Source organism: Nicotiana sylvestris, chromosome 6 (assembly GCF_000393655.2).
Source record: "Nicotiana sylvestris chromosome 6, ASM39365v2, whole genome shotgun sequence".
Taxonomy (NCBI): domain Eukaryota; kingdom Viridiplantae; phylum Streptophyta; class Magnoliopsida; order Solanales; family Solanaceae; genus Nicotiana; species Nicotiana sylvestris.
This window is the reverse complement of record NC_091062.1, coordinates 133,434,232-133,449,752: the sequence shown is the minus strand read 5'-3', so window position 1 is coordinate 133,449,752 and position 15,521 is coordinate 133,434,232. Positions and strand designations below refer to the sequence as shown.

Here is a 15,521-nt window from a genome sequence, read left to right as displayed (position 1 = left end):
TGGAAAAATTGAAGGAATTTTGGTGGCTATGTAAGCCTTATCAAGTGGGGCCCACACTCAAAGATTAAGGAGACATCTCTAATTCATTTTGAATCTCTACAATGTCAAAGAAGGCTTCAGCAAAAGTCATCTGAAGTTATACTATGAGCTTCTTAGAATAAAGGAACGGGATTTTGCGATTCTAAGGGAGTACGGTGCAATATTTCTCAAGAATATCATATGAATTTTTCCCTACTTCGATCCACCATTACGTGTTGTTGCAATTGACGTGTGTTAGAGGTATTGTCAAGAGAATCGACTTAGGTATGTTAAGAATATCCCTTCTTTCCTTTTAGCATGATCTATACGATACAAACGAAACGAGCAAATGCACAACTTTTATAAATGACTCTATTCATAGAAATACTAGAGATGTCTATGTTCTTGATTTCCCATGTGTCCTATTGTTCTATCATTTGTTCGTGAGTCTCAGAAAATACATAAGTTGATAAAGTTTATTTCATGATATTAATCAAAGGCATAATGGTCTTATGACGTTCCGAGAGATTTTATTGACGTACTTCTCATGTATTGCATTCGTTTATATATGTACATTAACCAATGACTAGATGACGTTATATATGCGTATATATATATGTATGTATATGGGGTATGAGGAAAGTTATCCCCAAGAGAGCGAGTTTTAAGTATCTCGGGTCTATTATCCAGGGTAACGGGGAGATTAACGAAGATGTCACACATCGCATCAGAGCGGGGTGGATGAAGTGGAGGCTCACTTCCGGTGTTCTATGTGACAGGAATGTGTCATTAAGGCTTAAGGGTAAATTTTATCGAGTGGTGATTCGGCCTGCTATGTTGTATGGGGCTGAGTGTTGGCCAGTCAAGAACTCCCATGTGTAGAAGATGAGAGTAGCAGAGATGAGGATGTTGATATGGATGTGTGGGTGTACCAAGCAAGATAAAATTAAGAATGAAGTTATCCAAGATCGAGTGGGAGTAGCCTCCGTGGAGGACAAGATGCGAGAGTAGCAACTGAGATGGTTTGGACATGTTAGGAGAAGAAGCATTGATGCCCCTATCAAGAGGTGTAAGAGGTTGGCCATGGAGAGTTTGAGAAGGGGTCGAGGTAGGCCTAAGAAGTACTGGGGAGAAGTGATTAGGTAGGACATGACACTGCTTCAGCTCATTGAGGATATGACACTTGATAGGAGGGTGTGGAGGTCGAGGATTAAGGTAGAAGGTTAGTAGGTAGTTTATAGTGTTTACCGATAGGCTTAGTAGCATGCATGTCCCTTCATATTCTTAGAATATTATTATGTTATATAGTTTTGTTCGCCTCAAGTATTGTATTCCCTGTTGCTATTATTTGATACTATTTATCCTTTATTTGTCCTTTTTTTTTTCTTCCATCTTTCTTCCTTCCTTGCTTCCCTCTTCTTCTTCTTCTTGCCCTTCCTGAGCCGAGGGTCTATTGGAAACAACCTTTCTACCTGCATTAGGTAGGGGTAAGGTCTGCATACAGACTACCCTCCCCAGACCCCACATATTGGGATCAAACTGGGTTTGTTGTTGTTGTATATAGGGTATGAGGAAAGGTTATGGCGTTATATACGTACCGCCACCTGATCAGCTGGTATACGTTGATGATTTTGCCCACAATGACCGAGATGATATGATGGGATGCCCTAAAAGGATTGATGATGTTATGAACGTATATACCCGTGCATGGTATGACATTTATACACATATGCATGACTTTATAATATTAATTGGTTCACATAGCTATTTAGATATACATGTTGAGTCTTTTCCTCCATGTTTCTCTCATGTCTTTTATTTACTGATTTTCATTCCTTACATACTCGGTACATTGGTTATACTGATGTCCCTTTTGCTTGGGACGCTGTGTTTCATGCCCACAGGTTTGGACATGTATTGATTAGTATGGCGGGGCCCTGGCTCTACCTTTATGATATTTATCTACTCTTAGAGCTTGTAAACATATGTTATGTACGTGAAAGATTGTATGACCTTGTCGGCCTATGTTTAGTGTACGAGTGATCATTTTGGTCTTATAGGCCCGTATGTCATATGTATAAGTTTGTATTACATGTTGGGTCGTCCTGTGTCAGGTATTCCCTCATGTTTTATTCTAGTTATCTCACTGTAGCTTTTCAGTTCATTTATCTATGATAGTATGATACGAAAGATACATTATGTTGGTACTCGGTTGAGTAAGGCACCGGGTGCCCGTCGCGGCCCATTAGTTTGAGTCGTGATAGGTACATCTCCACTTTTGCTTTCTTCAAACGCCTAACTAGATTCTGTTTCATTGGTCTTTTTACCATCATTTTCCTTGTTGGTTGTTCTATTGATTCTTTTCGTGGGCTCCTTCTGTGGCGCTTACGACGAGTCACTAATGTCCAACTTTCATCGTCATCAGGTTGATCGACTTCAACTTTGTTGTTCTCTAGTAATTCTTCATCTTTACTTTCTTTAAAACCACATAATTCATCCGAACTGAATGAGCCAAAGGTGATAGAGACTTGGTTTGCGCTTGCTTTCTCATCTTCAGGCACAGTCTTCTTTTCGCGAGCCAAGTCCATAACTTTGTCCTTGGACAAAGCACTTCTCTAGAGGGTGGCTCACAAGTTGATGGTATTTGCAGTAATTTGGGTCATTTTTTTTACCAGCTTCATTTGGCCGCTTCATCTCTAGAAGCTCAATGAGATTTAGCTCAAGGAGTTCTTCAAAAATTGCTAGCATGTCAGAATCCAAAAATGGGTACTTCTTCTCTTGCATTTCTTTTAGAGTCAACTTCCCACTTGGTTTATCTTGAAAAGAAGTGGATTTCGTACTCTGCTTCTTGCTCACCTTCGTTGTGAACTTCACAGGTGATGTGTTGACATTCATAGCTTCTTTGTTTTTGGACCTGGGTACAAACTTGCTCCATTTCCTGACTTCTTGCTTGTCGTTCCCTTTGCGAGGCTCAAATGTAGGCAGCCTTTCATTTCCAGTGGAGGCCATGCTTAACTCCATGTCATGGGCACAAGTTAAAAGTTCTTCAAATGTGCTAGGCTTGATACCTTGCAAGATATAGCGGAGTCCCCAATGCATGCCTTGGATGCACATCTCTATGCCAAAAGTTTCACTAAGCCTCTCTTTACAGTTGAGGCTTCCATTCCTCCAACGATTGATAAAGTCGATAACTAGTTCACCCTTTCGTTGACGAGTATTTGTAAGTTTTATCATGCTCATAGTACGTCTCGTGCTATAAAAGTGATTGAGGTACTCTTGCTCTAGTTGATCCCAACCACCAATAGATCCAGCCTCGAGGTCTGTGTACCAGTCAAAAGCATTTCCTTTTAGCGAGCGGACAAACTGCTTGACGAGGTAATCTTCATAAGTCCCAGCATTATTGTACGTCTCAACGAAGTGTGCCACATATTGCTTTAGATTACCTTTACCATCAAACTATTGAAACTTTGGAGGTTGATAGCCAGCAAACATCTTTAACATATCAACCTTTGCAGTGTACGGCTTTGCATATGTAAGGGAGGACTTGACAGCAACTTCATACTTGTTCTTAATGGTTCCTTCAATGAACTCCTTCAGTTGATCGATTGGAATCATCCCTTCAGATGAGACAGGGATAGCCTTGGCGGATGCTACTCATCTTGGGGGAGAATCAATCTCTGGAACTTCTGGGAGCTTGCTAGTTGCATGGGCAGATTCTTCTTCCATCAAGACTCCCACCCTGTCTGTTAGCTTGTCAATTCTAGCATCTTGATTTTGCATGCACTTGGTCAAACCATCAATTACTTCCATCAAGTTTGCCAACTGCTCTTCCATAGATGAAGTGTTTGTCACCATGGCTTGCATGATTGTTGTAGATGATCGGGAGTAGCTTTGGATTGTCTCACAGATTGATTCTCGAATGGCTCACGCTATGCGGTGTAAATGGGGAGGATCCATCACTTGAAGCATCATCATCTTCCTTCATAGCAGAGTTCTTAGATCCGGAGAGGTCAAGCAGAGCAAGAGTTTTCTTGATCTGTTCAACAATATCACTTCCTCCTTCGGGTGCGTTTGTGGAATATCTTGCTCCTTTTGAGGATGAGGATCTGAAAACAGGGGTTGATGCAGATGTCACTTGGAGTGCTTGTTGTCCTAAAGAGATTACTTTGCTCCTCGTAACTGGTCTGAAGCTTCCAAAGGTAACATCGAGGATGCTTTCCAGATCAGCATAGAACCTGGAGTTAGCAGCCTTGGTGGATGTTGATCCGGAGTTGATTTTCTTTGAAGCCATTTCAACGTTCTTGTACTTTGGTGATTGAAAAGTTGAGGTGTGAGGTAGAGATTGTCCCATTGGGCGTGCCAGAATTTGTAGACATCAAAATTTTATCGGATCAAATCCATATGAAATTTGGGCAAAATCCTAAATTTAAGATACTACAAGTAGAGTCCATCAACGTTTCTTGGAGGCTACTCTATCTGAAACCTTAACTCGGAGGCTACTCTATCTGAAACCCTTGCTTGGAGGTTACTTTAATAAAAACCCTAGCTACACCTATAAAAGGGGCCACATATTCCCTTTGAAAGCATCTCGAAATTCCATAAAAATTCATGGAATATTCACGAAGAAATCAAAGACATCAAAATATTATCTTTCTCAAAGCCACCAAAGTGATCAAATGTTCTTCTTTTTCCTTGAGATCAAATATATCCTAAGAAAGTTCGCATCATCAATACGCTGGTTAAGCCCTTGAATCACGGAGAACGATCTAGAGAGAAGAATCAAGGGAACAAATAGAATTGTACCCGCATTATTTTATCAATAAAATTATGTTTCTTCATATTTATATTGTGGTTGCAATTTATTTTTGTATCACAAATAATTTGTTGCAAACAAATTGGCACGCCCAGTGGGACCAGTTCTGCCCTTCACCTCTTTCTCCTGCAAATAGAAAACTCCAAGTTTCAAAATCATTTGTTGCGATGGTCGAGTACTTCAAGTCTCGTCTTCAAGTTTCGGCAAGTCTACACCCCGACATACCTTGAAGTAGGGGACATTTAATTAATAGTGCTAAAATAATGCGAATTTAATTTATCTAAATAATATATTCAACATAATTTGTACAACATCTGAAAAAATAAAACATCGTAGTTTGAGTGAATGAAGTGATTAAACGATTTTCAATTTGAATTTACCCAAATATATCTCCAACATAATGTACATAATTTTTTTCTGAAAATAGAAATCACATTATTAATGTTTGAATTTGAATTGAAGATAAATATCCTTTTAGCATTTCATCCTTAGCCTAATTCTTAGTCATTTAACATTATTGATAATCCTGCATTTTTACTTCCTTCACTATATAAATTAGCTTACAACTTGACAAAGTTGAGTGCAAATACTAGATTTTAGCTTTATTTCATGTAGTCCGATAGGTTTATCAATAGATTTTGTTCGAAGGGTTGTATAAGGTGCGAGATTTAAGTTTTATTAGAACATATGAAAATAGTTAAAAATATTGAGATGCAATTAAAAGAAAAGTTCTTGCAATAGCAAACCCATAAATGTAGTGTATATGCAAAGTTCAAGTTTATGTTATTTGTGAAATGAAGAAATAAGTAGCCTTTTCTTTTCTTCTTTTTGTATTTCTGTTTTATCAAGGAAATTTTAATTCATTAAGTCGTTTATCAATTAAATTTTGTTCGGAGGGTTATTTATTATTTTCTTGCATTTATTTCGCTATTTCTATATTTCCTTTATTGTATTCATCTTTCTTTCCCTTTTCCTTTTTTCAAATGTATATTTAGTTTTAATGTTCACCAAAATTATAATGATAAAAAATCTACGATCGTATAAATCTCTTGCTAAAGTTAAAGTTTATGGGTAAATTACTTCATTTCAATTTGTGCATAATCAGTAGTGACATAATAAAAAAGACACGAAAATTGAAGAACCAACTATGGAGGAAAAAACCGAAAAGAAAATAGGTACAAAGAGTTAGTGTTAAGAGTGTTCCACTAGAGCAGATGTTTGTTACACAACATATATAAATTGATATTGAAAGAACTTCGAGCAATAAAATAAAGCATAAAATATACTAAAAATTATATTTATATTTATTTGGGTAAACGAAGTAATGTTAAGGACATTAAGGTCTCATTTGTTTGCATTTAATGGAGATCTGAATTTTAATCATTCAGATCTTATACATTAAGTGCATTTGTTTTTAAAGTCTGAATCTTAATTATTCAGATCTTAATCATTAAGTGTGCTTGCTTTTTTAATTCACAATCATTTAATGGGTCTGAATAGGTTTGTATGATTAAGATCTATAACAGAGACTTAATTTCATTAAGATACTATCACATATTCATTAGTAAATGTCGCCACTGCCTACAATTATCAATTACCACCATGCCACCACCAACATACTCAACCACCACCACCACCTCCACCGCCACCATGCCACCATCATCCTCAATCATAGCCGCCACCATTATCGACCATCACCGCCCACTATCCCCACCACTCCAACCACCATATACCATTCTCACCCACAATCAACACTCATCCACCTCAACTACCACAATTGACCACCCCATCACCATCAACAAACCACAGCCGGCACTGTCCGTCATTATTACCCACCACCACCATCATCAATCATTATCACCATTACTACCAATCACTACTAACTACTAGCATGAACCACTATCATCAACCAAAACTACCACCAACCACCGCCTCTAATCGGCATTCACCGGTTAGCCATCACTAACAACTATCATATTTTAAAAAACTATATATTTTATTAATAGAATATTAGATTAGTTAGTATTTCATTTCAATTTTATGTTTATTAATTTTCAAATAAAAATAAATTTTATACATTCAAATGTTAAAAATCAAACAGTCTTAATTGTTTCTATTCAGATCTTAATATATTCAGATGTGTATTTAGATTCAGATGTCTTAATCTTAATACACATCTTGATATTTAGATTCAGACGTCTTAATTTTAAAAAAAATAAATGAGGCCTAAGTGAAGTAGAAAACTATTAAAAAATAATGTAATATCACGTATTGATATAGCAATAGTAATAAGCAAAGAACAAATGAGAAGGTGCATGCATTTTATAAGGTGTTTGATTGGTCATGAATTTCAGAAATAAAGAAATTTTTTAGACATTTGTGGTCTAAAATAAACTATAAAAATTTATATGGCTAGCCATAAATCTCATTAAGTGGATAAAGAGAAATTTAAAGTTCAATTATTGATGAAAAAGAAAAAAAATATAAAGAGAGGTAGAAATAGTGTGAGGATATTTATAGTTTGAATTAATTCAAGAATAAGATACAATAAGTAAATAATATTCAAAAATATTTATTGAGTTAGACAATTGAAAAATTGTCAATAATTGAATTAAACTTTAATAAAATTTAGGGAAAGCGTGCATATATGTGTGTGTGTGTGTTAATTAAAAAGAAAATTAGTGAATGCTGTTATTACATTGCCATATGAGTTTTATTAGTTTCCATGACTTAACGTCCTTACCATTACTCTCTATTTATTCAAAAACATAAAATAAAATTAATCGATAAATATATTAATTCAAGTAACAAGCTAATAAAAAGTCATATTACTAATTTAATACTAAATAGTTAATACAAAATAAAAAATAAAAAAGTTATTCGATGGCTATGTGATTTATTTGAATTAATATCCTAAATATTTTATCATTTGGTACACTATATTGATAAAATAGATAATAATTGAAATTTTATTAAAATAATATAATTTAATATGCTCAAACAAACCAAATCTCAATTTGTCAAGTTTAATTTGTTTTAATACAGGCTAATACTAGTTAGTCAAACAAATCACATTATTTATTACAGTGAAGTCTATTCTGGGTAGGGGTGTTCATGGTTCGGTTTGGATCGGTTTTTACCTAAAAAAAACCAAACCAAGTAAGTCGGTTTTTCAAATATTAGAACCAAACCAAACCAGTTAAGTCGGTTATTTCTCGATTCGGTTTATGTCGGGTTTTTCGGTTATTTGTCGATTTTTTCTTAAATATAAGACATACACTACCAAACACACATTTCGACGACCACATTTTCAACTTAACACTATTAAATCAATTGCCCTTTGAGAAATCTATTATTTACCAAGATATATTAATGATAATTGAATCAAATAGTGATGGACAATTTAAGAACTCAATTAAAAATATATTATTTTTAATATGAAATAGATTCTTACACTTAACAAAAGAAAACTACCAATTAAACTAGAATGTAAAGGAAAAGAACTGTACTAAAAGTGCAAACGATTAATATTTAGTATAAAATATTTAAAACTTTGTTAAAAGTATATATATATATATATATAAGTGTAATAATAAATTTAAAAATAGCTACTCCTATATTCGGTTTGGTTCAGTTTTTTTAATTAAAACCAAAACTAAACCAAATTTGATCGATTTTTAAATTTCAAAACCAAAACCAAACCAAACCAAATAGTATCGATTTGGTTTGATTTTCGGTTTGGTTCGGGTTTTCGGATTTGTACGAACACGCGTAAAGCTTAAATTGAAAGGAGGACCTCCCTATAACCCCTATTTCTTCGCTTCCTTTCCCCTTCCATGAAATTTCGACTTTCGTCCAGTCATGTTACCGGCTACTCCGCCGCCACTGTCAGCTCTGCATCAACTGCTATCTCTTTTTCCATTTTCATGTTTAGTCTTTTTCCCTTGCTCATTCTTCACCCTTCACTCACATCCCATTTTTGTGAAACTCTTGGAATCATCTTCCCACGCCAAAATCATCAGATTCCCAATGCTTCAGACCTGGGACGCCTTGGGAAAAGGTAGATTAGGAAGGAGAGAGAGAGAGAGAGAGGTAATTCGGGTCCCAAATGGGTCGACCCAATTCCTCATCTCCATCTCCCCTCTATAAATCCCAGCAAAAATGAGAACCAAAAACCAAAAGTCAAGTACTGTAAGATGTAGGTTTAATTTTATCTTTACTGCTCATTCATATTCTCCATTTTCCTCTTTATTTTGTTTACATTGTGTGCTTATACCATTTTCTTGTTTTAAGTACTGATTTTCCCCTCTCTCTGTCTCTGTTGCTTTTATAGTTGAGCCAGAGAAAGAAACAACAACAACAACATACACACATATTGGGTTTTGGGGAGTGTAGTGTGTCACCTTATCCCTACCTTGCGGGAGATAGAGAAACTGTTTCCAATAAACAAAATGAGACAGAGAAAGAAGGTGAAAGATAAAATGGTGACATCAATTGAGCAAGTGACTATCCCCGATCACCTCCCCGAGTTCTTTAAGATTTATCACCCTCAAATATGCAACTTCCAACTGGTAATATTTGCTGTTATAATTGTTAGTTATTTCTCCTTAACTGGTAATAAAACGTTGCATTAAGATCCACTAGTTGAACTTTTAACTTATTCCAACCTTGTTGCTGTTCTTAATCAATTAAAAAACAGAGGTCATTTCATGCATGTATGTTCTCTTATAGTTTTTGGTTCTTGTATGAATGATCTAAGTTCAGATGGGTCCTTTTAGATGTTGATGAAAATAATACTCAAAACTTGCAAATATGTTGTTCTTATTACTACTCCTTATAATCTGGTAATATGGGGTGTTTATTATCCTAATTAGCAATCTATAATCGGGTGAGATTGCTAAAGATGTATATGCAGAAGGAATGCCAGTTTAATACACTTCATTATTGACGGAAGAGTGAATGACATAATAAAAGATTTATCTTGTGGTTATGGTCCTAGACGTAGAAGACTAGAGTGGACATTATCAGATAGTATACTAAAGAAATTAGCACTGGATTAAGACCCAGATAGGAGTGTACTTTAATTTTTGTTAAAACAATTCTATCTTGTTCTATTGTTATTGCACATCTTTCCACTGGAAATCAAATCGAAGTTATGTTCCGTTTTGTGTCTCCTTTGCTTAGAGAATTCCACCGGTCTTTCTCAAGTTTTTCAATGGAGACATTCCTGCAAACTATAAGCTTGAAGATCTTGGAAGGTTGTTGTGGAAAAGAATGACAATGATTTCATGGGAGGTTGGCCAGACTTTGTACGGAACAATAATTTGGAATTTGGAGAATTTTTAACCTTTTCCTATGCTGAAAATTCACTCTTTTATGTTAAAATATATGGGATAAATGGCAGCTTAAAGCGGGACGTAATTGCCATCAACGAGCCTGAGTTGCAGCCATTGGACGAAGAAATTGTGCATGGTAAGTTTCTTTGAAGATCTTCAGTTTATAGCTAGTTTGGTGCAACACATCTGTCTTCATGCTTAACCTTTAAACTTCAGTTCCAAAAATAGTCAACTTACAAATGAGCATCTGGTTCAGAGATAGGTACATCAGCTCGGCCAGTTGATCAAGCACTTAATGAATCAGGAGACTTGGTTTTCTCTGTCACTTCATTCGACATTGTTATCAAACCATCCTACATTCGAAAAAAGCGCTTGGTAAGTTATTATTTGCTAATTTGCATATATTCATAAATACTTAAATGCAACTAATTTTCTAAAATGTCATTAAATATAATTGCTTTAGTGTCAACTATACGAAACAGTATAAAAAATTCATGTCTAGTAGTCACTTTTATCCGGTGGCATATTTAATTCCTTTTACAAGAGTTTCTAGGATTGACATTTATGTCCAATAATTTCCCAACAAAAGAAACTTCTAAAGAAAATAGAAGCTTCGATATATTCTTGCGGGCTAATTAGTTGACATTGTTGACCTTTTTTGGAAGATGGAATTGTGTGAAATGTTGTGCAATTTATTATTGAGCAAAAGGTAAATGTTTCATGAAAAGAAAAGTGATTAGTTCTCCATTAGCTTCCTAAGAAACTGACAAAATCAATCAGATGATTTATATCATTTACACCATAAAATCAGACCAAACTGACAACACGTATAAGCAATTGTTTTTCAGCTGATGCACATTTGTTCCTGCTCATTCAATAGCACCCAAAATATAGCTAGAGGGATACAATTCCATATTCTTATAATCGGCTTATGATTCCTTCCTCTCCAGTTGCAAAGAACCTGTTTTCTGTTCCCTGTAAAGACCCATTTGATATTGACCAGATTTAACTGTAGTTTCCACAACTCCCTAGCTATTGTACAATATATAAATAAGTGATTGACTGGTTCTATATTGTTTTTCACGCAAAGAACATCTATTGCATGAGATAAAAACTGTTTTGGCTAGTATATCTTGTGCGAGGCATCTCTGCAGAATGAATCTTCATTTCCACTTCTAGTAAGAGCTTTGTATCCTTCCCTTAGTGTAAAATTTCCACCACTTTCATAAGTAATGCATCTCGTCCTACATTTGATAACTTCATTCTTCTATGCTGCACATCAACTGCAGCCAACTGTCCATCCCCAAGTCATGAAATTTCCTTCTAAAATGCTGCGCTTCAGAGTTTATGGGAATGCAGTGTTTTGGAGAGCGAGAAGCGGAAAAAAGCGAAGAGGCCTCGCTTCACCGAAGCGAGAAGCGCAAAGCGAAGCGCGCGCTTTTTTCATGTGAAGCGCAATTTAACACATAAATAAATAAAAATTAAATAGGCATAGATAAATGGCCAAGAACTCAATAAAAATAACATATTAAGCAAATGTTTCAATTCTTAAATCAAGAAGTAAATAATAGATACTAAAACTAGATAGTGAATAATCCTTAAAAGTCATAACATATTAAGCAATTGCAATTGCAACTCCATAGGCCCAAGCTGGATCTCTTTTTTTGGCTTGATGCTATTGAATAAGATTGAATTTAATACACTAAAAAAAAAACCCAGAACAGAACAGTTAATTTTTTTTCGAACCAGAAAAGTCTGAACAGAAAAATAGAGAAATACAAACCAAAAAAACAGAGCATAGATTAGGGCACAAAAACAGAGCAATAAAATGTGAAAAAAATAGAAAGAAGAAGAGAACAACGGAGCATAGAAAGAACAGAGCAGAAATTAGGGCACAACCGCACAAGAACGGAGCAATAAAAAGTGAAAAAAATAGAAAAAAGAAGAGAAAAGGAGTCGAACAGGAACTGAAGAAAATCAGAGGAAGAGAGGAGAAGAAGAAGCAAGAAACTTACAGAGAAGAAGCACTGAAGCAGTCGTTGGAGCAGCAGTCGCTTGAAGAAGAAGTGTTTGTTTGCGTTAAGTTTTTGCCAATTTTTTTTTTAAAAAAACCCTAACAGATGCTTAACCTTGCTTAAGCGCGCTTTTTTGCGCTTTTTGGATCGCTGCGCTTCTCGCTTAACAGGGTAAAGCGTGCGCTTTTTTCATGTGAGTCGCTTTTATGGCAGAAAAGCGAATTAGCCTCGCCTCGCGTCGCTTCAGCGCTTTAAGCGAGAAGCGCACGCTTTTTACAACATTGTGGGAATGTAATATTGAGATCCTCTGAAAGACATCTCTTTGATTCTGTGTGTTTCTTTGACCTGAATGTTTGATGAAGAGAAATTTTTTTACCTCTAAAAACATTAAAACTTCAGATGCATATAATTCACAGAATATGATTACTCGGCTTTTTATGATTATATAGTTGTAACTTTGCATGTCGTCACAATAACTCAGCTATGTGAATATTATTGGTCAAGTGGTACTCTTTGAAGTAGTTGAATATACTTCGAATGGTAATGGAAGTTGTGTTACTGCTTGTTGTAGTGTTTTAGTTCATTGCATCTGATACCAATCACTTGATTATTAAATGTGTATTGTGTTTGAGCATGTTTTTGACCATACATACTTGTGCAGAATGTACCAGCTACTTTTGGCAATAGATACTTGAACAGGGGCAAGGGCAAAACTTTGAGGCTACTCTTCAAACTGATAGAGGTAGCTGGCCCGTTTCAGTCCACAGTTCTGATAGACTTCTCCTGCGGACTGGGTTCGGAAAATTTATAGCTGGTAATGCTTTGCGTGAAGGAGATGTTTGCCAATTAAAACTGATTGATGAGGAGAAGTTCATACTGGAAGTTAGCATTAGAAGACAACTTAAGTAAAGCAGTAATAAAAATAGAGGCAAATCTCTTTGATCATTTGGCTTAATATCTATCCGATTCAAATATTTCTACTTGAGAGAAAGAGAGTTGTATGTTCACTAAGCATTGCATAGTACTGGAATAGAAGGTTTATGTCTCAGCATTTTAATTTAGTGAATTTACATCATTGTATGATATGCTAAATGCTTTAGGCAAACAAAAGAAGGGTAAAAAACAAAATGGTGAGACCAGTTGAAGAAGTCATTGTCCCTGATCACTACCTTGAGTTCTTCAAGATTTCTATTTGTCCCTGATATATGCTTTCAGAAACTTGTAATCTCTTCTTTTCTCTGTTGCAAGTTCAGAAACACTCGCATGATTCACGTGACACTATATCTAATGGATGCAGAAAAGATTGTTTAATTTTGATGTTCGAAAGATGATTCCGTATTCATACAATTGTGATTCTTAGTGCAATTTACTTATGTTTTGATGGGTGGTTCAAATTGCAGCAAAACGTGGGTTACTTATTTGATAAAAATCTAAAGGGGAAACTGCTTATGGTATTGGAGTAATAACTACTGTAGTAAATGAGTTTTACTAAATTTTCTGTTCTTTTGGAGTAATGTGCATGCGTTTGGTTGTATTGATGAAGCTGGAGTTCGAAGCGAATTGAACTCTTAATAATGTTAATGAGTTTGGTTGTATTGATGAAGCTGGAGTTCGAGGCGTATTGAACTCTTTAACTTATTCTAGCTTTCTTGTTGTTTTCAGTCAATTATTACATGAAGGTATGTTCTCTTAATTAATAGTTTCAATTCATAATAGGGTTTTTAAGATTATGAGTGATGACATGATTGACTTGTATCTTGGTTGCTTTTATGTTGTTGAAATTAACACACACAGCTTTGCAAAAAGAAATAGTTTTTTACTAGAACTCTCGCGATTCTGGTTAGATATTAATCATCCTTTGTGTTTATTTTTTGCACTCTTTACTGTAAACTAGAGATGGTCGGAAATATTCAAAAAACGGCTTAAGATGCATATGTGGGAGTTAATATTTCTTTACTGATCAAAAGATTGGGTACATTAACTATCCATCTGATGGTGGTTATGGACCCAGATTGGAAATGTTTACTCAAGAGGTCGTAGTTGAAGTTTACTTATTGTGTAAACCAAAACTTCCAAATTATGTCTTATCCTAATGTTTAAATTTCACGACGTTCTTATTGGAAATCGAAGCTTCAAGATAGTATAACGAGCTAGTTGGTTGAAATTGTGACATCTTAGGAAGATGGATTCTGTTAAATCATGTGCAGTTTAACCGAGAGGCTGATATAAAATTTGAAGTTTATAGGTTCCTACAATGATCTCAAGTTATACACAATAATAACAAGGTTCACAATGAAATATTTATAGATATTTAATAAAAATTTTATATAAAAATTTTAATATATACAACATCTTTACAAAAGCTACTGGATCCGTATCTCATACTTCGGATCCGCCGCTGTTTTTGAGCACGAAGAGAAACAGAGAAAAAGAGAAGAAAAGGAAGCATAGCCACTTTGTAATAAAAAGGGATGTATGGCTAAATTTGGCAGCATTTTATAAGTAGTGCTAATATTGATAATCTTTTTTTGTGTTTTAAACTGCCAAATCAAGTTGTTTTCTCCTTTTTATTTACCCTCTTATTTGAATTAGATCAGATGATCGTTTTGTCTAATTAGTAGATGATGCACGTGACGCAATCTTTGTAGTGAATGGTGATGTTGCACACCGTTCACCATTCTGATTACTTTGTCTCCTTTCATTTTATAATTCCTCAAAGATCCTAGACCTTTTCTGTCCAAATTCCACGAAACTAATTAGTCTGCTGGAATTCTTTACAAGAAAAATCATAAGTTTGAAGACACTTTTAAATTTTAACTAGTGAATTTACCGCGCTTTGCACGGTCATAAAAGACCTAAATAGTGTTTTTCTACTATCCCATGTTAGATATACACTAGAAAATAAAGGACCTTATTGAGCTTACGAAATAATCTTTACTAACACATAAACAGAAAAAAATAAATTCTTTTAAAACCTCAAAAATTGAGAATACTTCACACACAAATTAAACGAAAGGACCATAATACCTAAAATGTGGAGGGAAATTGGGATAAGATGGAAACATATTCATCTAATAGAAATTTCCGTCTATAAAGTTAAACATCTAGTGGCGTGAATATGTGTGTGAATAAATGTATACTACTTATTTAAAATATAAATATAAAGTACACAAGATCTGACAAAGCAAAATATGAATTACCTTCTCAAATGTAAATACCTTTTCAATGTTGATTTATCTTTTACAATAATCAAGCATTAATTTATTCTATTTTTCTCTATTAAAACTATAAAACCTTCAATTCACGATGTGATGGACATCGTATTCGCGTTCTCAAGAA

The 15,521-nt window shown here is 34.8% G+C and overlaps 1 protein-coding gene across 2 annotated transcripts; it reads left to right on the top strand.

The window, feature by feature from the left end:
- Positions 1-8,656: 8,656 nt before the first annotated feature.
- Positions 8,657-13,493, top strand: LOC104229923 (uncharacterized). Of its 2 annotated transcripts, none has more exons than XR_711767.2 (6): positions 8,657-9,029; positions 9,165-9,402; positions 10,016-10,126; positions 10,236-10,303; positions 10,424-10,542; positions 12,844-13,493. XR_711767.2 is itself a non-coding variant. In XM_009782652.2 (6 exons), exons 2-6 carry the CDS (start codon positions 9,283-9,285, stop codon positions 12,991-12,993), a joined length of 582 nt encoding a protein of 193 aa, XP_009780954.1. In that variant the 5' UTR covers positions 8,657-9,029; positions 9,165-9,282; the 3' UTR covers positions 12,994-13,493. The 2 variants fall into 2 exon arrangements, 1 of the variants encoding a protein (XP_009780954.1); XM_009782652.2 differs by having other exon boundaries at positions 10,016-10,140.
- Positions 13,494-15,521: the final 2,028 nt, after the last annotated feature.

What these genes read in the sequence shown, in the direction of transcription:
- LOC104229923 (XM_009782652.2), top strand. Translation starts at nt 9,283, where the DNA reads ATGAGACAGAGAAAGAAGGTGAAAGATAAAATGGTGACATCAATTGAG. An exon ending in AAATATGCAACTTCCAACTG is followed by an intron (nt 9,403 to 10,015) that starts GTAATATTTGCT and finishes TCCTTTGCTTAG; the next exon opens with AGAATTCCACCGGTCTTTCT. An exon ending in ACATTCGAAAAAAGCGCTTG is followed by an intron (nt 10,543 to 12,843) that starts GTAAGTTATTAT and finishes ATACTTGTGCAG; the next exon opens with AATGTACCAGCTACTTTTGG.